Source organism: Hylobates moloch, unplaced genomic scaffold (genome assembly GCF_009828535.3).
Source record: "Hylobates moloch isolate HMO894 unplaced genomic scaffold, HMol_V3 SCAFFOLD_12, whole genome shotgun sequence".
NCBI lineage: Eukaryota > Metazoa > Chordata > Mammalia > Primates > Hylobatidae > Hylobates > Hylobates moloch.
The window spans coordinates 37514712-37538900 of record NW_026652287.1 but is presented as its reverse complement, the minus strand read 5'-3'; the positions used below and the strand labels follow the sequence as shown (position 1 = coordinate 37538900).

The 24189-nt window shown below is 46.4% G+C and overlaps 1 protein-coding gene across 1 annotated transcript; it reads right to left on the bottom strand.

Moving 5' to 3' along the window:
- Positions 1-8504: 8504 nt before the first annotated feature.
- SULT2A1 (sulfotransferase family 2A member 1) lies at positions 8505-21701 on the bottom strand. Its single transcript, XM_032171519.2, has 6 exons — positions 21508-21701; positions 19003-19211; positions 17524-17650; positions 14471-14565; positions 12683-12860; positions 8505-9606 (listed from the first exon to the last, which is right to left on the bottom strand). The coding sequence occupies exons 1-6, from the start codon at positions 21641-21643 to the stop codon at positions 9494-9496; spliced, it is 858 nt and encodes a 285-aa protein (XP_032027410.1). The 5' UTR covers positions 21644-21701; the 3' UTR covers positions 8505-9493.
- Positions 21702-24189: the final 2488 nt, after the last annotated feature.

The following is a 24189-nucleotide window of genomic DNA, read 5'->3' as shown; positions in this document are numbered from 1 at the left end:
TAGTTTTTTTTTTGAATTTTTTCTTATTTTTATTTAATAGTGACTATTCATGGTCTTTTTGGCCCATTTTTTGTAGTTGATTTCTTTACAAATGTTTATAATTTTTTTTTTTGAGTCAGAGCCCTTGCTCTGCCACCCAGGCTATAGTGCAGTGGCATGATCTTGGCTCACTGCAACCTCTGCTTCCAGGGTTCAAGTGATTCTCTAGAGTCTCAGCCTCCTGAGTAGCTGGGACTACAGGTGCCCGCCACTGTGCCTGGCTAATTGTTGTATTTTTAGTAGAGATGGGGTTTCACCATGTTGGCCAGGCTGGTCTTGAACTCCTGATCTCAGCCTCCCAAAGTGCTGGGATTACAGGTGTGAGCCACTGTACCCAGCCACGATGTTTTAAAATAAAACTCCATTGGGAGCTAATATTCTGCGAGGATCTCCTATTCTGTGGCTTGTCTTCTTGCTTTTGTTAAGTAGATCACTGTGCATAGCATTCAAAACATTCATCAGCAGACTGATACTTTAGTAGAAGAAAAAACCCAATTTAAAAATTAGACTTGATGGACAAAAACTGTTATGAAAATTTATTTTTTTTTTTTTGAGACGGGGTCTCACTCTGTCATCCATGCTGGAGTGCAGTGGTGCCATCTTGGCTCACTGCAACCTCCGCCTCCCAGGTTCAAGTGATTCTCCTACTTCAGCCTCCTGACTTGCTGGAACTACAGGTGTGGGCCACCACACCCGGCTAATTTTTGTATTTTTTTGTAGAGATAAGGTTTCTCCATGTTGCCCAGACTTGAGCTTTCAAGTTTCTTCAAGAAAATTGTTGGAATTTTAATTGGAATGACATGAAATTTATAAATGTTTTTGGGAGAAATTGAAATGTTTATAAAGTCTAGTTGACTTAGTACTTATTTATATTCATTCAATCGGTGTTTTACAAAGGTTCTTCATGAAATGTTGTTATTGTTATTATTATTTTTCTGACAGAGTCTCGCTCTGTTGCCCAGGCCCGAGTGCAGTGGTGCAATCTTGGCTCACTGCAACCTCTACCTCCCGGGTTCAAGTGATTATCTTGCTCCGACCTCCTGAGTAGCTGGGATTACTGGGATTACAGTCACACACCACCACACCCGGCTAATTTTTGTATTTTTAGTAGAGATGGGGTTTCACCATGTTGGCCAGGCTGGTCTTGAACTCCTGACCTCAGGTGATCCACCCCCGTCGGCCTCCCAAAGTGCTGAGATTACAGGCGCGAGCCACCGCGCCTGGCTGAAATGTTATTATTTAATCACAGAGCTCTTGCATGCATCTTTCTGTAGATTTATTTCTTGTACTTCATTTTTATTATTGTCTGGTATTTTACATGGTATTTTAAATTTCTTATTTTTAAAAAATATGTTTGTCTTGTACATAGGATTCAGTTGAGCTGTTTATTTTGTTTCCAGGAACCTAGTTCAATTCTTTTGAATTCTCATAACTTATCTGCACATTGTAAATTTAAAAATGAATAAAAGTTCATGGTTAATTTGTGGACATTGATTCCTGCTAAGCCGACGAGTGCCCCCTCCTCAGCACTCCACACCCCTCTCCGCGTCTCGCTTCCTCTGCCGCCCCCTAGTGGCCGTCCTGGCCCTGGGTCTCCCCACAGCGGGTTCTCTGACCCTGCCTGTCCTGGTCCCGTTTAGCAAATGCTCTAATCCTCTTAGGCCAGGCCAGCCTCAGCAAAGCAGAAAGAGAATTAGATCAGATGTTGGGGGAAGGGAGGACGGCTGTGCGTGTGTGCGGGGGACAGACTTCCAGGATGTAATGAAAGCTCCTCCTTATCTAGCCGACCCTGGTAGTAAAATACACACAAAAACACTGAAACTTCACACCAGTCAGACTCTAACAGTGTGGGAAGAGTAGGGAGGAATCTAATCCATCTGTTGTAGGTGAGGGAGCTGCTGTGGACATTCTGGGGGCATGGGGGAGGGGTGGTCCAGTCTGACTGTAGATTCAGAATCACATCCTGGGCCTGGGGGAGGGACAGTGGTGCTCCAGGGCCCTGCAGGCATATCAGTGAATGGAAAATGGATTAGTTTATTAATGAAGATGGAATTTGCATGTGCCCTGATTAGCTGGATAGAAAGTGAATGGATTAAGTAGAATAGAATTCCTCTCTTTTCCATCTCCTCAATTCTTCTTTTTTTTGGATACAGGATTTCGCTCTGTCACCCAGGCTGGAGTGCAGTGGTGCAATCTCGGCTCACTGCAACCTCCACCTCCCTGGTTCAAGCGATTCTGCTGCCCCAGACTCCCGAGGAGCTGGGATTACAGGTGACCCTCACCACGCCCGGCTAATTTTTATATTTTTAGTAGAGACGGGGTTTCACTATTTGCCAGGCTGATCTGAAACTCCTGACCTCAGGTGATCCACCTGCCTCGGCCTCCCAAAGTGCTGGGATTACAGGCATGAGTCACCAGGCGGGGCTACGGATTAGTTTGTTAATAAATGAAGATGGAGTTTGCATGTGCCCTGATTAGCTGAATAGAAAGTGAATGGATTAACTAGAACAGAATTCTTCTCTCTTTAATCTCCTCAATTCTTCTTGTTTTTGGAGACAGGGTCTCGCTCTGTTGCCCATGCTGGACTGCAGTGATGCAATCTCGGGCTCACTGCAACCTCCACCTCCCAGGTTCAGGCGATTTTCCTGCCTCACCCTCCCTAGTAGCTGCGATTATAGGCGCTAGCCACCACACCCAGCTAATTTTTGTATTTTTAGTAGAGATGGGGTTTTACCATGTTGGCCAGGCTGGTCTTGAACTCCTGACCTCAGATGATCCACCCACCTCAGCCTCCCAAGGTGTTGAGATTACAAGCATGAGCTGCTTCTCCTGGCCTCAATTCTTTTTTTTTTTTTTGGAGACAGGGTTTTGCTCTGTCACCCAGGCTGGAGTGCAGTGGTGCGATCTCGGTTCACTGCAACCTCTGCCTCCCAGGTTCAAGCAATTCTCCCACCTCAGCCTCCTGAGTAGCTGGGACTACAGGTGCATGCCACTGCGCCTGGCTATTTTTTTTTTTTTTTTTGTAAAGACAGGGTTTCTCTATGTTGCTGAAGCTAGTCTCGAACTCCTGAGCTCAGGCAATCCTCCAGCCCATGTCTCCCAAAGTGCTGGGACCACAGGCAGGAGCCACCGCCCCCGGCTGTATCTTCTCCATTCAATTTCCCTCCTTTTTCACCCAAGCAAGCAGCCCCCTTCACTCCCTTTGGAAACTGAAAATTCTGAGGGAATTTTACCATCTCCTGGGAAGCTCTCCTGCCACTCCTCATCATCCCAGGCTGTATTCTGGGCATCCCCAAGGGAAGCATCTGGACTTCTCACTGGGCCAAGGAAGAGGGGACGAGGTGACTTTCAGAAGGCAGGTCTTGGAAATTCCCCATGTCTGTCTTGGCAAGAGCAAGAATTTCTCTTGTTTTCCTGCCTGTAGCCAAAAAGCATAACAAGAAAGGATTCAGGGTACGTATGAGAACAGTTCATTGTACCTTCGGCAAATGGGTCAAGTTCAAGCTTAATACTGCCCTGCGTGCTCCGGGATGGAGATGGGGGCAGTGCAGGTAGAAATGTCATTGTCTTGTAAGGATCGGAGAGAGGGGGAAAAGGGCCAGTTTTTTGTTTTTTTTTTTTTTTTTTTTTTTTTTTTTTTGAGAGGGAGTCTCACTCTGTCTCCCAGGCTGGAGTGCAGTGGAGCGATCTTGGCTCACTGCAACCTCTGCCTCCCGGGTTCAAGCGATTCCCCTGCCTCAGCCTCCTAAGTAGCTGGGACTACAGGCGCCTGCCACCACCAAACCCAGCTAATTTTTTTATTTTTATTTTTATTTTTTGAGGTGGAGTCTCGCTCTGTCACCCAGGCTGGAGTGAAGTGGCGTGATCTCGGCTCACTGCAACCTCCACCTCCTGGGTTCACGCTATTCTCCTGCCTCAGCCTCCTGAGTAGCTGGGACTACAGGCGCCCGCCACCATGCCCGCTATTTTTTTGTATTTTTAGTAGAGATGGGGTTTCACCGTGTTAGCCAGGATGGTCACAATCTCCTGACCTCATGGTCCACCTGCTTGGCCTCCCAAAGTGTTGGGATTGCAGGCATAAGCCACCGCGCCTGGCATTTTTGTATATTTTGTAGAGACGGGGTTTCACCATGTTTTCCAGGCTGGTTTTGAACTCCTGACCTCATGTGATCCTCCTGCCTCAGCCTCTCAAAGTGCTGGGATTATAAAGTGTGTGAGCCACCGCGCCGGGCCAAAACCTCTTGCTTTAACACCCCGCTTCATCCTAGGTCTCTGGATCTAGTTTCTGATTTTCTTTTTTCTTTTTCTTTTTCTTTTCTTTTCTTTTTTTTTTTTTTTTTGAGATGGAGTTTTGCTCTTTTTGCCCAGGCTGGAGTGCAATGGCATGGTCTAGGCTCACTGCAAACTCCACCTCCTGAGTTCAAGCGATTCTCCTGCCTCAGCCTCACGAGTAGTTTGGATTACAGGCGCCCGCCACCACGCCCAGCTATTTTTTTTTTTTGTAATTTTAGTAGAGCAGGGTTTCACCATGTTGGCCAGACTGGTCTCGAACTCTTGACCTCAGGTGATTCACCCGCCTCGGCCTCCCAAAGTACTGGGATTACAGGCGTGAGCCACCGCACCCGGCCTGATTTTCTTTCCTTTTTCTTTTTTTTTTTTTTTGAGACAGGGTCTCACTCTGTCACCTAGGCTGGTGTACACACCTAGTGGTGTGATCATAGCTCACTGCAACCCTGAACTCTTGGGCTCAAGCAGTCTTCCCATCCCAACCTCCCTAGTGGTTGTGCCTACAGGCATGTGCCACCAAGCCAGGCTAATTTTTAATTTTTTTCCTGTAGAGATGGGGTCTTGCTATGTTGCCTGGGCTGGTCTCGAACTCCTGGGCTCAAGCGATCCTCCCATCCAGCTTCCTAAAGCATTGGGATTATAGGTTTGAGCCACGGCGCCTGGCCTGCCCCATCTCTTAAAAAAAAAATAGTGAGGTTGGTGAGGTGGGGCACCAGTATGTTTTAAAGCTCTGAGGCAATTCCAATGTGCAAAGCTTGAGTACTGCTGTTTTCGCTCAAATCCCTGCCATGGAGTAGACAAACTTCCGGGAGTTGATGCCTAACTGTCATTATTAAGAAGACACCAAAGCCAGCTATGGTGGCTCACGCCTGTCATCCCAGCACTTTGGGAGGCCGAGGTGGGCGGATCACCTAAGTTCAGGAGTTTGAGACCAGCCTGGCCAACATGATGAAACCCCCTCTCTACTAAAAATACAAAAATTAGCTGGGCATGGTGGCAGGTGCCTGTAATCCCAGTTACTCGGGAGGCTGAGGCAGGAGAATCACTTGAACCCAGGAGGTGGAGGCTGCAGTGGCCAGGATTGCGCCACTGCACTCCAGCCTGGGTGACAGAGCGAGACTCTGTCTCAAAAAACAAAACAAAACAAAAACTTTATTTTAGTAAAAGAAAACTCAAAATCGCCTTATCCGATTGTCCCTTTCACAGTAATCCACCTAGATAAAATCAAATGCCATAAAGAGAAAGATGTGAATGGTTGTTATTTTATTTATTTATTTTTGAGATGGAGTTTCGCTCTTGTTGTCCAGGCTGGAGTGCAGTGGCTTGATCTTGGCTCACCGCAACCTCCGCCTCCTGGTTCAAGTGATTCTCCTGCCTCAGCCTCTCAAGTAGCTGAGATTACAGGCATGAGCCACCATGCCCAGCTAATTTTTGTATTTTCAGTAGAGACAGGGTTTCTCCATGTTGGTCAGGCTGGTCTCCAACTCCCGATCTCAGGTTATCTGCCCGCCTCGGCTCCCAAAGTGCTGGGATTACAGGCATGAGCCACTGCACCCAGCCTGTGAATGGTCATTATTTTTATACCAAATAATTATAGTAGCCACCAGTAAATTCGTTAGTTAAAAAGTGTTTTCGGCTGGGCGTGGTGGCTCACGCCTGTAATCCCAGCACTTTGGGAAGCTGAGGTGGGTGGATCACGAGGTCAGGAGATCGAGACCATCCTGGCTAACACGGTGAAACCCCATCTCTATTAAAAATACAAAAAATTAGCCGGGCATGGTGGCGGGCGCCTGTAGTCCCAGCTACTTGGGAGGCTGAGGGAGGAGAATCACTTGAACCAGGGAGGTGGAGGTTGCAGTGAGCTGAGATTGTGCCACTTCACTCCAGCCTGGGTGACAGAGATTCTGTCTTAAAAAAAAAAAAAAGAAGAGTTTTCAAGGCCAGGTAGGGAGGTGGCTCACGCTTTCTAATCTCAGGAAGCCGAGGTGGAAGGATGGACTCAACCCAGAAGTTCGAGACTGGCCTGAGCAACACAGTAAGACCGCGTCTCTGCAAAAACTTAAAAAATTGGCGAGGTGTGGTGGCATTACCTGTGGTGCCAGCTACTTGGAAGGCTGAGGCTGGAGGATCACTTGAGCCTGGGAGGTGGAAGCTGCAGTGAGCTGTGGTGGTATCACTGCACTCCAGCCTGGATGACACAGCAAGACCCTGTCTCAGAAAAGTTTTTTTTTCCAAACTCTCATTGTAACAGACTGTTTCTGCCGGGTGCAGTGGCTCACGCCTGTAATCACAACACTTTCAGAGGCCGAGGTGGGTGGATCACTTGAGGTCAGGGATTTGAGACCAGCCTGGCCAACATGGTGAAAACCCGTTTCTACTGAAAATACAAAAATTAGCCTGGCATGGTGGCTGGCGCCTGTAGTCCCAGCTACTTGGGAGGCTGAGGCAGGAGAATCGCTTGAATCCGGGAGGCGGAGGTTGCAATGAGCTGAGATCGTGCCACTGCACTCCAGCTTGGACGACAGAGCAAGACTCCATCTCAAGAAAATCCCCCCAAAACAACAAAAAACCCCAGACTGCTTCCCTGAAATTCTTCTAAAGAAAATGCCTGACAGGAAATAACTTAAGGATATTGTGGGTCTTTATTGTTGTTACTTCGAGATGCAGTTGTATCCCTAGAGACACAGTGGGGTCAGATCAGGGATGGGGTTCGTTCAGGGGCACCCCCAGAACTGGGAGAGTCCTTGGCTTCCACATACCTGTTGTGATGCTCCGTGGCCACCAGGGGGCAACAATACATCACTGTTCCAGCCCAGGGAGCAGCCAGCCAGAGCTTGGTCCTGGGGTGTCCCAGGAGCCACCTAGACCAGATGGTTCCTTCCATACAGGAGACCTCCAGGTGGGATGGGGAGAGACACCCCACATTCAAGTGGGAGAAAAACATGGAAAAGACACAGAGGCAACATTATATTTCTTTCCACTTGTGTAATTTAAGCTAAAGCCAAACAGCTAGAAAATATAATACTTTTTTTTTGGAGACAGAATCTTGCTCTGTTGCTCAGGCTGGAGTGCAGTGATAGGCTCATAACTCACTTCAAGCTCCGCCTCCCGGGTTCACGCCATTCTCCCGCCTCAGCCTCCCGAGTAGCTGGGACTACAGGCGCCCGCCACCATGTCCGGCTAATTTTTGTATTTTTAGTAGAGACGGGGTTTCACCATGTTGGCCAGGCTGGTCTCAAACTCCTGAGCTCAAGTGATCCACCTGCCTTGGCCTCTCAAAGTGCTGGGATCACAGGCGTGAGCCACCTTACCCGGACTTCTTGTTGTGGTTTTAATTTATATTTCTCTAGAGGCAAAAGATGCAAAACATCGTTTCATGTGCTGATTTGCCATCCCTGTGTCCTCTTTGGTGAAATGTTTGTTCAAATCTTTTATTCTTTTTTTTTTTTAAAGATTATTTGTTTAATGCTGGGTTTTAGGAGTTCTTTATGTATTCTAGAAGCAAGTCCATTGCCAGATATGAGATTTACAAGTACTTCCTCTCCACCTCTGGTTTATCTTTTTGTTTTCTCATTTTGTTTTGAGATGGAGTCTCGCTCTGTTGCCCAGGCTGGAATGTAGTGGCACAATCTCAGCTCACTGCAACCTCCGCCACCACATCTGGCTAATTTTTGTATTTTTAGTAGAGACGGGATTTTACCATGTTGGCCAGACTGGTCTTGAACTCCTGAGCTCAAGTGATCCACCTACCTCGGCCTCCCAAAGTGCTGGGACTACAGGGGTGAGCCACTGCACCTGGCCTATCTTTTCATTCTCTTTATAGGTTCTTTGGTTCTTTTGCGGAACAAGACTTTAGTTTTTTTATTTTTTATTTTCAAGACGGAGTCTCCCTCTGTTGCCCAGGCTGGAGTGCAATGATATGATCTCAGCTCACTGCAACCTCCATCTCCCAGGTTCAAGCAATTCTCATGCCTCAGCCTCCCGAGTAGCTGGGATTACAGGCATGTGCCATCATGCCCAGCTAATTTTTGTATTTTCAGTAGAGACAGGGTTTCACTATGTTGGCCAGCCTGGTCTCCAACTCCTGACCTCAAGTGATCCGCCCTCCTTGGCCTCCCAAAGTGCTGGGATTACAGGTGTGAGCCACCGCACCTGGCCTTATGTAAGTTTTAAAAGCCTCCATAAACACCATTTATTGTATATGGTTTAACAACACAGAGCAAGAGGATAAAATTAGATTGGGAATTACACTCCTTAAGATCAGAGTAATAATAAATTGTGGAGATACATGTGATGAAAAGAAATGGAACCTTAATTGCCGCTGTAATTTTATTTCTTATTTTTATTACTAATTTTTGCTCTAAAATCTGTCACTGTAGCTATTTCTTATTTTTATTAAAAAATGTTTAGACATCCTTTTAGGTAGTACATACATTATTCCTGTAGCATTCTGTAAACTGGAAATATCGCAAGCATTTAAAAAAGTCTGGGATCCCACGACTCAGCTCACCGCAACCTTTGCATCCCTGGGCTTTGAACCCTGGTTCATCTGAACCCTAGTCACTTCTTTTTTTTTGAGACCATCTTGCTCTGTCGCCCAGGCTGGAGTGCAGTGGTGCAATCTTGGCTCATTGCAACCTCCGCCTCCTGAGTTCAAGCGATTCTCCTGCCTCAGCCTCCCGAGTAGCTGGGACTATAGGTGTGCACCACCACGCCCGGCTAATTTTTGTATTTTTAGTAGAGATAGGGTTTCATCATGTTGGCCAGGATGGTGTCGATCTCCTGACCCCGTGATCCTCCCCCACCCCCCCGACCTCCCAAAGTGCTGGGATTACAGGCATGAGCCAAAGCGCCCGGCTAATTTTTCTTGTTTTTTGTATTTTTAGTAGAGATGGGGTTTCACCGTGTTAGGCAGGATGGTCTCAATCTCCTGACCTCGTGATCCGCCCGTCTCGGCCTCCCATAGTGCTGGGATTACAGGCATGAACCACCGTGCCTGGCCAACCCTGGTAACTTTTAACAAGGAAGGGATGAGAGATGCAGAGGTTTGATATTTAAGGTTTCAGGATAAAATAGTAAGTCTTATGCAATGACCCCAGTCAGGTACATGTGCAAGGACAGGAGAATCAATGTCATTCTCCATATAAGACCCAGAGTGTTTTGGACATTATTCCCATGGGAACAGCTCTCGAGGAAGATCTGCCATCTTCTCTTGGAACAGTTTATCAAAGGCTTCAGCTTGGGCCACTGTGAGGTGATTTTTCCAATCCCCAGATATACCTGGAAACATGAAGCAGAAACTCAGGTCAGATCACACATCTCCTTGGCCTGTCCCCACCAGGCACCTGACATGGACATTGTAGCTAACATAGCAGAATGGCCGTTGGTTCGTGGTGGGCCTTTATCCTGCCTGGTCACATAGTTATTCACCTAGCTGGAAACAATTTCCTATCTTCTCCTCTCTCCCATCCATCCTGTGTACAATTCCTCAGCAATGTATATCATCTGATATGTCCAGAATGGAGTCACGTCTCACCACCTCTATTTCTACCACATTGACTCAAGCCAACATCATTTTTCACCTGGATTATTAGAGTACACTTGTAACTGGTCTCTGCTTTTGTGTGTGTGTGTGTGTGTGTGGAGACAGAGTCTTGCTGTACCCCCAGGCTGGAGTGCAGTAGCGCGATCTCGGCTCACTGCAACCTCCGCCTCCCAAGTTTAAGCGGTTCTCGTGCCTCAGCCTCCCGAATAGCGGGGATTATAGGCGCCTGCCACCACACCTCTAATTTTTGTATTTTTAGTAGAGATGGGGTTTTGCCATGTTGGCCATGCTGGTCTCGAACTCCTGACCTCAGGTGATCCGCCCGCCTCAGCCTCCCAAAATGCTGGGATTACAGGCGTGAGCCACCACGCCCGGCCCGGTCTCTGCTTTCATAAGTTCTCTTTCATAAGTTAGTCTCAGCATGGCAGCCCTCATGATCCTGGATCATGCCACTTCTCTGCACAGATTCTCCGAGGACTCTCGGTTTCACTCAAGTACAGGTGCTGGAGGCGCTTACAGGGCTCCAGGTGATCCAGCCCCTGTGGCTTCTCTGAGCTCATCCCCTAAAACTACCCTCTCCATCACTCTACTCACACGGGGACTTCTGATTCTGCCTCAAACGTGGCAGGCATCCCCGCTCCTCAGACTATTGACGTCCCACGCTCCTTCTCCTTGGAACGCTGCTGTCTCAGATTGGCCCATGACTTGCCTATTTGCCTCTTTCAAGTCTCTGTTCCAATTCGAGTTTCTCAGCGAGGTTCTCTCTCACCACCCAATTTAGAGGCCACTCCCTATCCTTGCTGTATTTTACCTCATAACACATATCACGTAGGACAGGTTCTGTGTATTTCCCTTCTGTGGTGTATGTGTATGGTATGTATCCCTAATGTAGATAAGTTATACAAAGTCTCAACATTTACTTTTTTTGTTTTTTTGAGATGGAGTCTTGCTGTGTCACCCAGGCAGAGGTACAGTGCTGTAATCTCGGCTCACTGCAACCTCTGCCTCCTGGGTTCAAGCGATTCTCATGTCTCAGCCCCCCACCAAGTAGCTGGGACTGCAGGTGTGTGCCACCACACACGGCTAATTTTTGTATTTTCAGTAGAGACAGAGTTTCACCATGTTGCCCACGTTGGTCTCGAACTCCTGAGCTCAAGTGGTCCGCTTGCCTTGGTCTCTCAAAGTGCTGGGATTACAGGGGTGAGCCACTGTACTTGGCCAACGTTTACTTTTACGATTGCCCAAGACTCTGGGTCTTTTGAAGGATTTAATTCTTTTCTTCCACGGAAGGCCGTCCCAGATGTATTAGAACTGTAGGATTTTGGAAAAATGGATTCTTTTTTTTGAGCCGGAGTTTCACTCTTGTTGCCCAGGCTGGAGTGCAAATGGCAGGATCTCGGCTCACTGCAACCTCCTCCTCCCAGGTTCAAGTGATTCTCCTGCCTCAGCCTCCTGAGTAGCTGGGATTACAGGCACCCACCACCACGCTCGGCTAATTTTTTGTATTTTTAGTAGAGATGGGGTTTCTCCATGTTAGCCAGGCTGGTCTCGAACTCCTGACCTCAGGTGATCCACCTGCCTTGGCCTCCCAAAGTGCTGGGATTACAGGCGTGAGCCACCGCGCCTGGCCCTGGAAAAATGGATTCTTTCACCCCCTGCAATTGACATTTCCGTTCATCTTGGCACCTTACACCGTGTGATAGCAAAGTCTCTCTTCTCTCCCTTTTTCAGGTGAGGCATTCCTTCGCACATTTCTTCATCCAGGACGGATCTCTCTCTTTTTTTTTTTTTTTTTTTTTTCTGAGACGGAGTCTTGCTCTGTCGCCCAGGCTGGAGTGCAGTGGCACGATCTCGGCTCACTGCAAGCTCCGCCTCCCGGGTTCACGCCATTCTCCTGCCTCAGCCTCCAGAGTAGCTGGGACCACAGGCGCCGGCCACCACGCCCGGCTAATTTTTTGTATTTTTAGTAGAGACGGGGTTTCACCGTGTTAGCCAGGATGGTCTCGATCTCCTGACCTCGTGATCCGCCTGCCTTGGCATCCCAAAGTGCTGGGATTACAGGCGTGAGCCACCATGCCTGGCCCATCCAGGACAGATCTCTATGCTAACTCACCAGTGGGACAGCCGCACCGGCCATCCCCAACCCCGTCCTTGTCCTCGTTTCTCAGGTGAATTGCAGCTTGTAGGTCTAGCAAGCGTTGCTAGTTAACCTGCTCACTGTTTGTAGAATGGATAATGCTCGTATCACATTCTGAGGAAAGAGAATCTGAATGACCTCACATAAGTCCGATAACCTCCCAGGCGGAACCAATTTTTCCCACGTGCCTACAGCCCACATCAGTACCACAAGAAGAGGCTCCCTGATGAGTCCACAGGAGAAGTGTTCTGGGTGATGAGCAATTAAAGCTGATAAATTGGCTGGGCACCATGGCTCATGCCTGTAATCCTAGCACTTTGGGAGGCCCAGTCGGGTGGATCACAAGGTCAGGAGGTCGAGACCAGCCTAGCTAAGATGGTGAAACCCCATCTTTACTAAAGATACAAAAATTAGCTGGGCATGGTGGCGTGTGCCTGTAATCCCAGCTACTCGGGAGGCTGAGGCAGAAGAATCGCTTGAATCCTGGAGGCGGATGTTACAGTGAGCTGAGATCGCACCACTGCACTCCAGCCTGGGTGACAGAGCAAGGCTCCATCTCGGAAAAAAAAAAAAAAAAAGCACTCTTTCATCTCAACTGTTAGCGCCCAGTTGTGACCATAGACATGCGTGCTGTGTATTCTGGTATATTTGGAAACCAAAGGATTTTCTTTTACCTTTTCTCAGAAGTTGTGCTTTGTCCACTACATAATCAACACTTAGGAGGGAATAATTGGACATCTTGTTTTCTTTCATGCTCTGAAAGGAGCTGTTCTTGAGAATTAAGTTCAGTTCTTCAGGTTCTAACGTCTTTCCTAGGAATTGACAGATCTTCTCTACGGTTCTTCTTGTGTCCTAAAAAAGAAAAATCAAGAGAGAGGATACGAAAGTGAAAGACAAGGCTGGGCGCGGTGGTTCATGCCTGTAATCCCAGCACTCTGGGAGGCTGAGGCGGTTGGATCACTTGAGATCAGGAGTTCGAGACTAGCCTGGCCAACATGGTGAAACCCAATCTCTACTAAAAATACAAAAATTAGCAGGGCGTGGTGGTGGGTGCCGGTAATCCCAGCTACTTGGGAGGCTGGGGGAGGAGAGTTGCTTGAACCCAGGAGGTGGAGGGTGCAGTTAGCTGAGATCACACCACTGCACTCTAGCCTGGTGAGGGAGTGAGACCTTGTCAAAACAAAAACAAAAACAAAAAAAAAGACAATAGAAAAAAGTAAGATGAGAAGGAGGGAACTGCAGAATGAGGAGGAGGAGGAAGAAGAGAGGAACAACATGCAGATGTGAGAAGAGATTGAGTTGAATGCAATTAGGAGAAAGAAAGAAAAAAAGGTAAAGAAGAGAGGGCATGAAGTATGTAAAAGATGCAAGGATAGGTTGGGAGCCGTGGCTCCTGCCTGTAATTCCAGCACTTTGGGAGGCTAACGCAGGCCGATCACTTGAGTCCGGGAGTTTTAGACCAGCCCGGGCGATATAGTGAGACCCTGTCTCTACAAAAAATACAAAAATTAACGCTTGGTTATCAGCAGCACCATAGGTCTCGCCCAGAGAAATTTTTACATACACCAGTGCTAGCAGGAGACACCACACTCTGCCTCAATGCATGGAATATGCTCCTTATTTTTATTTTTAGAGCCGGAGTCTTGCTCTGCTGCCCCAGGCTGGAGTGCAGTGGTGCGATCATAGCTCACTGCAGCCTCGAATTAATGGGCTCAAGTAATTCCTCTGGCCTTGGCTTCCCGAGTAGCTGGAGTTAGAAGTGTGCACCCCCATATCTGGCTAATTTTTTTTTTCTTTTGTAGACTGGAGTCTTGCTGTTTTGTAGACTGGAGTCTTGCTGGTCTCAAACTCCTGGCCTCAAGTGATTCTCCCACCTTGGCCTTCTAAAGTGCTGGGATTACAAGTGTGAGCCACTGTACCCGGTGCCAAAAAAGCTCTCTAGATTTTTTTTTTTGAGACAGAGTCGTGCTCTGTCGCCCAGGCTAGAGTGCAGTGGCATGATCTCGGCATATTGGCTCACTGCAAACTCCACCTCCCAGGTTCAAGTGATTCTCCTGCTTTAGCCTCCCGAGTAGCTGGGATTACAGGCACTCACCACTGCACCCGGCTAATTTTTGTATTTGTAGTAGAGATGGGGTTTTATCATCTTGTCCAGGCTGGCCTTGAATCCTGACCTTGTGATCCACCCACCTCGGCCTCCCAAAGTGCTGGGATTACAGGCGTGAGCCAACGTGCTTGGCTTAGATGTTTTAAGATAAAATAAGGAGCACGAAGCTTGCGCAAGGGTCAACCGGAAACAGGGCAATGAAGACCAGGGAATTAAGCCCACGCTTTGTGATTCTTCACCAGGCTCCACTTTAACTGAGAGGGTGGAATGAAGACACAGCGGGATGGAGGGAATGTAAGGAAAGTAAGGATGGTGGTGAGAGGGTGTGCACTGACCCTAAAAATGATGGGATTACCTGTTTCAGCTCCTCATAACTCAGTAACAGGAAGTTTTTCTCCTCTCTCATGGGCATCCAGCCATGAATGTGGTCAAACCATGACCCATATACCACTGCATGGGGTGGCAGAAAAAGTGATAGGTTACAAATTTTCTGAGAGCAGGCATCCAGTCTATTATGTTCACTCCCCCACCGGCTTGTTAATATATGATTGACAAATAAAACTTGAATGAAACTTGGTCAAAGGGGACCAACAAATGGTATATATTTACAGTATATAACAGATGTTTTGATATATGCATACACTGTGGAATGACAGTGTATTAGTCAGTTTTCACACTGCTATGAAGAACTGCCCAAGACTGGGTAATTCACAAAGGAAAGCGGTCTAATTGACTCACAGTTCAGCGTGGCTGGGGGACAGGAAAGTCACAATCATGGAGGAAGGGGAAGCAAGGCAACTTCCTCGCACGGTGGTAGAGGGGAGAAGTGAGTGCCAGCAGGGGAAATGCCAGACACTTACAATACCATCGGATTTCAAATGTGGCACGTATACACCATGGAATACTATGCAGCCATAAAAAAGGATGAGTTCATGTCCTTTGTAGGGACATGGATGGAGCTGGAAACCATCATTCTGAGCAAACTATCACAAGGACAGAAAACCAAACACTGCATGTTCTCACTCATAGGTGGGAACTGAACAATGAGAACACTTGGACACAGAGCGGGAAACATCACACACCGGGGCCTGTCATGGGGTGGGGGGAGGGGGGAGGGATAGCATTAGGAGATATACCTAATGTAAATGACGAGTTAATGGGTGCAGCACACCAACACGGCACATGTATACATATGTAACAAACCTGCACGTTGTGCACATGTACCCTAGAACTTAAAGCATAATAATAAAAAAAAAATTAAAAAAAAAACCTAGGCCGGGCACGGTGGCTCACGCCTGTAATCCCAGCACTTTGGGAGGCTGAGGCGGGCGGATCATGAGGTCAGGAGATCGAGACCATCCTGGCTAATACAGTGAAACCCTGTCTCTACTAAAAATACAGAAAAATTAGCCGGGCGTGGTGGTGGAAGCATGTAGTCCCAGCTACTCGGGAGGCTGAGGCAGGAGAATGGTGTGAACCTGGGAGGCGGAGCTTGCAGTGAGCTGAGATCGCGCCACTGCACTCCAGACTGGGTGACAGAGCAAGACTCTGTCTCAAAAAAAAAAAAACAAAAAAAACCTAAAGCTCTAATAAATAAATAAATAAATAAAACCATCAGATCTCGTGAAAACTCACTCACTGTCATGAGAACAGCATGGGGGAAACCACTGCTATGATCCAGTCACTTCCCACCAGGTCTCTCCTATAACATGTGAGGATTATGGGGATTACAATTCGAGATGAGATTTGGGTGGGGACACAAAGCCTAACCATGTCAGACAGAATCAAGCTAATTAACATATTCATTTCCTCATATACTTGCCATTTTTTGTCAGGGCGGTGAGAACATTTAAGATGGTTTCCCTTAGCAATTGTCAAGTATGGAATACATTATTATTATTATTATTATTATTATTATTGACACAGAGTCTCACTCTGTCACCCAGGCTGTAGTGCCATGGAGCGATCTCGGCTTGCTGCAACCTCTGCCTCCTAGATTCAAGAGATTCTCCTGCCTTAGCCTTCCAGGTAGCTGAGACTACAGGCACATACCACCACACTCGGCTAATTTTTTGTACTTTTAGTAGAGATGGGGCTTTGCCATGTTCGCCAGGCTGATCTTGAACTCCTGACCTCAGGTGATCCACCTGCCTCGGGCTCCCAAAGTGCTGAGACCAGAATGAAGATATTCATCAAGATGGTAGGACTTAATTAATAATTAGAGATAGGAAAGTGGTGAGGGGCCTAGGGGAGTGGGATGGGAAAAGAGGATGCTTATGAAATATTAGACTCATGCTAACCTTTGCGTGAGGGTTGGAGTAAGATAAACCACATGCAGTTTGGGCCGTGGAAGAAAGGTGTTCAAATTTTTTCTTTTGAGATGGGGTTTTGATTTTGTTGCCCAGGCTGGGGAGCAGTGGCGTGATCTTGGCTCACTGCCACCTCTGCCTCCCGGGTTCAAGCGATTCTCGTGCCTCAGCCTTCTGAGTAGCTGGGATTACAGGCACCCACCACCATGCCCGGCTAATTTTTTGTATTTTTAGTAGAGATAGTTTCATTATGTTGGCCAGGCTGGTCTCGAACTCCTGATCTCAGGTGATCCACCTGCCTTGGCCTCCTAAAGTGCTGGGATTACAGGCATGAGCCACCATGGCCGGCTAATTTTTTGTATTTTTAGTAGAGACGGGGTTTCATTATGTTGGCTAGGTTGGTCTCGAACTCCTGACTTCAGGTGATCTACCCGCCTCGGCCTCCCAAAGTGTTGGGATTACAGGTGTGAGCCACCGTGCCCGGCCAGAAAGGTGTTCAAATTTGAGCGTACTGAATTAGAGGCATTGGTGGCTCTCTCTAATGGAGGTATCTGTAGCTGGTGTATTGCTGAGAGACACATCACAGCTGAGATAGAGGCTCAGAGGGTTTTGAGATCAATTGCAAAATGGAAAGTACTGAAAAAGCCCAGAAATTCTGCATAACTAAATGTATAGTGATCCTAGAGTCACGCAAACAGTTCTGAGACAGATAGAAACAGAATATTAAGGGGGTTTTGGAAAGAGGCATAAGAAAAAAATGGCGTAAGGTCAGGATTGTGTTGTCCCAGAAGCCAGTGAAAAGCTAACTTCCAGAAATCTACACATTAGGAGAGTAGAGGAGAATATAAGTTTCCTGTGCTAGTATTGGAGGCTCTAGAGACTTAGAAAATAGCTAGGATGGTTTATCATGGGGCAAGCCGAGGGGCCGGCTAGAGTTCTGCTGCTATGCGGGAGAGTAAGTGAACTTAGCAGGTTTGGCCTCCAGGGGTGGTGGAGCCTTTCAACCCATGGGTTGGTGAGACGTAAAGATGTGAGGCTGGGTGTCAAATGAGGTCGGATAGAAGGCTCCAAGCACCCCCATATTTTGCAAAACACTCACCAGTTCCTTGACAAAACCATTCAAAATATTGTTCCCATGACTTTGGTTTCTTAATAAACTTCATGTGATTCCAGAAAAAATAACCAGACACCAAAACATCTCTGGGATTTCTCATGAGATAAATCACCTTAAATGGAAAAATGGGAGAATGAAAAATCAATACAGTCAATCCTCACTCTTTTTGATCTTCACAAAAATGGAGAAAAAGCCAATTCTTGGATAATGCCTAATAATATCAATGAATTCTTTTAACAAATTACTTACTGCATTCACTAATCAAATTTAACGTGCCTATGAAGTAGTCACTGCACTGGGAATATATCAATGGAAGAAGGAAGCATCGTTCCTTCCCTCTGGGATATTACAGTCTGCTCACAATGGGAAGAACATGGAAGGTTTCCAAAGGTGAGTGATGTATATTTGTGTACTATGGTTTAAAGATCATTAACAGGAGAATGAATTCATAAATTAAGCTACATTCATAGATATATAGCAATATTATCCATATACAACACCCAAGATCATGGATAAATTTCAGAGACATTACTTTGTCCTTTGGGCCAGGCGTGGTGGCTCATGCCTGTAATCCCAGCACTTTGGGAGGCCGAATCACTCGAGGTCAGGAGTTCGAGACCAGCCTGGCCAACATAGTGAAACCCTGTGTCTACTAAAAATACAAAAATTAGCCAGGCATGGTGGCGCACACCTCTAGTCCCAGCTACTCAGGAGGCTGAAGCAGGAGAATCACTTGAACCTGGGGAGGTGGAGGTTGCAGCGAGCCAAGATCACACCAATGCACTCCAGCCTGGGTGACAGAATGGGACTCTGTCTCAAAAATAATAATAATGATAATAATTCACACACCAATAAACACCTTCCAGGAAAGTATGATTCTAGAAGCAGTCTGAGCCATGCGAGGTCCTGGATATGCCTTGTCCCTCTCGTGATCACCCCTCAGCCCCATAGGAGATGCATAAGGCTGCTGATACCAACACATATTTACACACAGTAAGACGAAGTGGGTACAGAGCCCAGTCATGGCACCGGGGAAGTCACCCTGGATACAGACATTGATTGATGAACATGCTGCTTCCCATAGCAACACCTCTGTGTCTTTTATGTGGCAGGAGGCATTTGCTGAATTCAGATTGGCTAATTAATTTTTAGGGCAACCAAAGGCGGTTATCTAGTATATAATATGGCTATACATTCTGATTGGGCTTAGAACCTGGTTTTCTAAGACTCTGGCTTATTGTTTCACCCTATCCCTGGTTTAAATCTGGCTGGGGTAATCTGTGGAATGGTCTATGGACAGTTCTGGGAGCAGCCACATAGGTGTCACCTAATACGGAATCTCAAGTCTCAATAACACAGACCTGTTGAAGGAGAATGCATTTCAGCAAGATCTCCAGATGACTTATAGGCACATCAGTGTTTGAAAGGCATTGATCAAACACGTCTTAACCATTATGCACTGACCTTGGCCTTGGAACTGAAGAAAGACTTGGGGAATAACTGGATGGGGAGGTGGGATGAGAAGAAACGTGGACCCTCCTTTTCATTGAGTGCTTTATACCCAATCTCACTCTCTACCCAGGGTGATCGCTCCCAGATGGGCACAGATTGGATCCACTTGGGATCCCCCTTGGAGTGAATGAGGCAGAGAATCTCAGCCAACCAGTTTGTTCCTGGAAAAAGAAGGAAAAAAATATAAAATGTACCATCTCAGCCAGACACGGTGGCTCATGCCTATAATCCCAGCACTTTGGGAGGCCGAGGCAGGTGATCATGAGGTCAGGGGTTCAAGACTAGCCTGGCCAAGATGGTAAAACCCCCTCTCTACTAAAAATACAAAAATTAGCCAGGTGTGGTGGCAGGCGCCTATAATCCCAGCTACTTGGGAGGCTGAGGCAGAGAATTGCTTGAACCTGGGAGGCGGAGGTTGCAGTGAGCTGAGATCGTGCCACTGCACTCCAGCCTGGGCAACAGAGTGAGACTCAGTCTCAACAAAGTACCATCTCAACCTTAATTAATTAATTAATTAATTTATTTTGAGACAGAGTCTTGCTCTGTCGCCCAGGCTGGAGTGCAGTGGCGTGATCTCGACTCACTGCAAGCTGTGTGTCCCGGGTTCATGCCATTCTCCTGCCTCAGCCTCCCGAGTAACTGGGACTACAGGCGCCCACCACCACGCCCGGCCGATTTTTTTTTTTTATATTTTTAGTAGAGACGGGGTTTCACCGTGTTAGCCAGGATGGTCTCGATCTCCTGACCTCGTGATCTGCTTGCCTCGGCCTCCCAAAGTGCTGGGATTACAGGCGTGAGCCACTGCGTCCGGCCTTTTTTTTTTTTTTTTTTTTTTTTTTTAGTGATGAGGTCTCCCTCTGTAGCCCAGGCTAGAGTGCAGTGGTGCAGTTATAGCCCACTGCAGCCTTGAACTCTGGGGCTCAAGTGATCCTCGTACTTCAGACTCCTGCTTCAGCCTCCCAAGTATGTGAGACCTCAGGCATGTGCCATCGTACTGGGCTAATTTTTAAAAAAAATTTTATTGTAGAGACCAGGCCTTGCTATGTTGCCCAGGCTGGTCTTGAACTCTTGACCTCAAGCGATCTGCCTATCTTGCCCTCCCAAAGCACTGGGATTGCAGGCGTGAGCCACTGCAGCCAGCTCTCAACCACTTTTTTTTTTTTTTTTTTTGAGACAGAGTCTTGCTCTGTCGCCCAGGTTGGAGTGCAGTGGCATGATTTTGGCTCACTGCCACCTCCATCTCCTGGGTTCAAGTGATTGTCTTGGTCAGCCTCCCGAGTAGCTAGAACTACAGACGTGCGCCACAGCGCCTGGCTAACTTTTGTATTTTTAGTAGAGACAGGGTTTTGCCATGTTGGCCAAGCTGGTCTCGAACCCCTGACCTCAGGCAATCCACCTGCCTTGACCTCCCAAAGTGCTGGGATTACAGGTATGAGCTACCATGCCCAGCCTGTCAACCATTTTTACAGTTTTGTAGTGTTAAGTGTTAAGTATATTCCCAGTGCTGCTCAACCAATCTCCAGAGGATTTTTGTGTTGCAAAACCGAAACTCTATGCAGAGCCAGCACCAACTCCCCATTTACCCTTCTCTTCAGCCCCTGGCAGCCACCACTGTACTTTCTGTTTCTATGCACTTGATGACTCTAGGTGCCTTATGTAGGTGGAATCACATAGTATTTGTATTTTTGTGACTGGCTTATTTCATTTAGCATGATGTCCTTGATGTTTATCGCTGCTGTATCATGCATCAGAATTTTCTTCCTTCTCAAGGATGAGTAACATTCCATTATATCTATATACCACATTTTGCTTATTCACTCACCTGTCAGTGGATATCTGGGTTGCTTCCATCTTTTGACTATTTGTTGAAATCCCTCTTATTACGTTCCTGTTGCTCTTGGCCTCTCAGGGCCATGCCACTTCCAATGTCTTCAGCCTCAATCCTCACCCCACCTGCAGTGCTCTTGCCACCCTCCGCCCACAGACCTGCTCCCAGAGACATGTGATCCTCATCTTTCAGCCCCTTGAGATTGCCTGGCTCTTTTGTGGTTCCTGGCCATTGCCCTGATGATTCTCCCATCTGAAAATAACCCTCCCCACCAAGTAATTTCATACTCATTCTTTCCATTTCCATTTCAATGCTATTTCTTCTTTCAGGACATCACTGGTCATCCTCAGCCATCCTCCCTCCCACTGCCACCAAACAAACACCTGAATTTGCCTTGGGATTCACTCCTGTGGATTTTCCTAATACCTTAGATTGCCCCGCTGAACACTTATCCTACTGTGTAATTTCCTGACTAAATCCTTTTCTCTGATTGTCAATGGTATAGGGCATTCCTCTCTTCCCCTTAAAGCATTGTACACGGTCTGACATAAAGGAAGAACTCCAATCATGCACTGGATGGACAGGAACACAACCACAGCCTTTCTCAGTTCGCGATTCTGCCTCCTTACCTGATTTGGGGTAAGTCAATATTATTACATCTTCATCCGTTATCACGAACTCATCACGTACTTTTCTTAAGGTTTCGGATCTGAAGCCCATAGTAGGGAAAGCTATGCCTTCAAACCATAAGAAATCGTCCGACATGATGATGACCTCTTCCTGCGTGGTGTTAGGGTTTCAACTGTAGCCACCGCTGGAGGCTGTGGCAGCTACCGGCAGATCAGCTTTTACAGCAAGGATAAAACGATCTTTAACCTTGTCCCAGCATGTCACATGTTTGTTGTAAAGTTTACTTGCTGATAAAGAGAGGTATAATGTGACCCATACTCAAAAGATTGAAGATATTGAGCAATCATGAACTTATCTAGAGACCATTTTAGGGGTCATCTGAGCTTGCGTTCATGAGAGTGAACTGCAAGACCAAATAACAAACACGAGGACAAATATTTTTTTTGATAATATGGGTGAATTTATTTCTTAAGGTTTGAGTGCAAACTTAAAAAACAAGAACAAAGCTTTTCATCAAGAATAAACACAAAATCTAAATAATCCTGCAATCGTGCATTTTAACAGAAAGTACAAATATGAATACATTATAATTTGTAACTGCATTTAAAAATTAAAATATTTCTCTCCAAATCCAAAAGACCGTACAATCTTTATCTGTTTTCATCTTGTTACGTTAGAAACATTTGTCATAAGCTATCGGGAAAATATAGGCAAGACTTGATCAAAGAAACATTATTCTCCCTGAGACTTTTTGAATCGTTTATCTGTATTTCTGAAATATCACACAATTTTACCTCCACTCTAGAGAAAAAAAGAGTAAGTACAAATATCAGCAATGTACATATTGTAGTAAACTTTTAAAGTACAACTTTAGTTGATGGCTGATGTGTATGTAATAATTGTGAACAATTTAAACAGGTATAAAAATGTGAGATGAAAATCTTTAGGCTCAAATACTTGAAAAGTCACGATGAGTATGGAAAGATTTGTTTTCATAAACATGTATGTTTCTAGACGGAAAATCAAGAGGTAGTGGCATCTCCCTGGTTCCTTAACAATATTTGGATTTTCACAAAGAATTGGCAGCACCCAACCTTAAGTGTTAATTACGTTTTTTTTTTTTTTTTTTTTTTTTTTTTGAGACGGAGTCTCGCTCTGTCGCCCAGGCTGGAGTGCAGTGGCGCGATCTTGGCTCACTGCAAGCTCTGCCTACTGGGTTCACGCCATTCTCCTGCCTCAGCCTCCAGAGTAGCTGGGACTACAGGTGCCTGCCACCACGCCCAGCTAATTTTTTGTATTTTTAGTAGAGACGGAGTTTTACCGTGTTAGCCAGGATGGTCTGGATCTCCTGACCTCGTGATCCGGCCTAATTATGTGTTTCTAAAGGACCTATACAACAGATCAGTTGGCAGTGTTCTAGCTTTAGGGAAATGCGGGTAGATTGGGGGTGCAAATATCTGAGATAAAATAACGCATGCACTCACACATTTAAAATCACCATTCTAGATGGGAAAAAAAAACCACATAGTGGAAAAGTCCAAGAAACTCATTCTTAAGGGATAAACAGCAGGGCAGGAGCAAAAACTGAATAGAAGTCTACTTGATAATAATGGTTTTTCACTCTTCAAAGGCAAGTTGGGAAGAATGAGAATACTCACATACACATAACTTCAGGGAAAACATGCCTAGAATTTTACCTTGCAAAACGCTGAACAGAAATCTTTACAAAAACCTTCATTCTTGGGCTAGGCGTGGCGCGGTGGCTCACGCCTGTAATCCCAGCACTTTGGGAGGCTGAGGGGGGCGGATCACGAGGTCAGGAGATGGAGACCATCCTGGCTAACATGGTGAAACCCCGTCTGTACTAAAAATACAAAAAATTAGCTGGGCATGGTGGCGGGCGCCTGTAGTCCCAGCTACTCGGGAGGCTGAGCCAGGAGAATGATGTGAACCCGGGAGGTGGAGCTTGCAGTGAGCCGAGATCTCGCCACTGCACTCCAGCCTGGGTGACAGAGCGAGACTCCATCTCAAAAATCTCAAAAAAAAAAAAAAAAGGAGGCCGGGCGCGGTGGCTCACGCTTGTAATCCCAGCACTTTGGGAGGCCGAGGCGGGCGGATCATGAGGTCAGGAGATCGAGACCACGGTGAAACCCTGTCTCTACTAAAAATACAAAAAAAAAAATAAGCCGGGCATGGTGGCGGGCGCCTGTAGTCCCAGCTACTCAGAGAGGCTGAGGCAGGAGAATGGCGTGAACCCAGGAGGCGGAGCTTGCAGTGAGCCAAGACTGCGCCACTGCACTCCAGCCTGGGCGACAGAGCAAGACTCTGTCTCAAAAAAAAAAAAAGGAAAGAAAAAAAGCCTTCATTCTTGTTTATAATACTTGATTTTCCCCTTATTACCACCCTATACATCGCATTTAAGTATTTTCTTTATAAATATTTTAGAGCAAAAAGAATTTGTTTTGTTGCAATGGTGGCCCACATCTGTACAAAACAACCTAAGCAACATATACATATAAAATGATTAAGAAAATGTGCAAAGAATAACAGTATTAAGAATTTTTGCATTTTATAGTAACTATGGTTCAAGTGTGAATATCTATCAGGGATATATAATCCCAGGTTTTACTGTTTTTATTTTATTTATTTATTTTTTTGAGATGGAATCTTGCTCTTGTCAC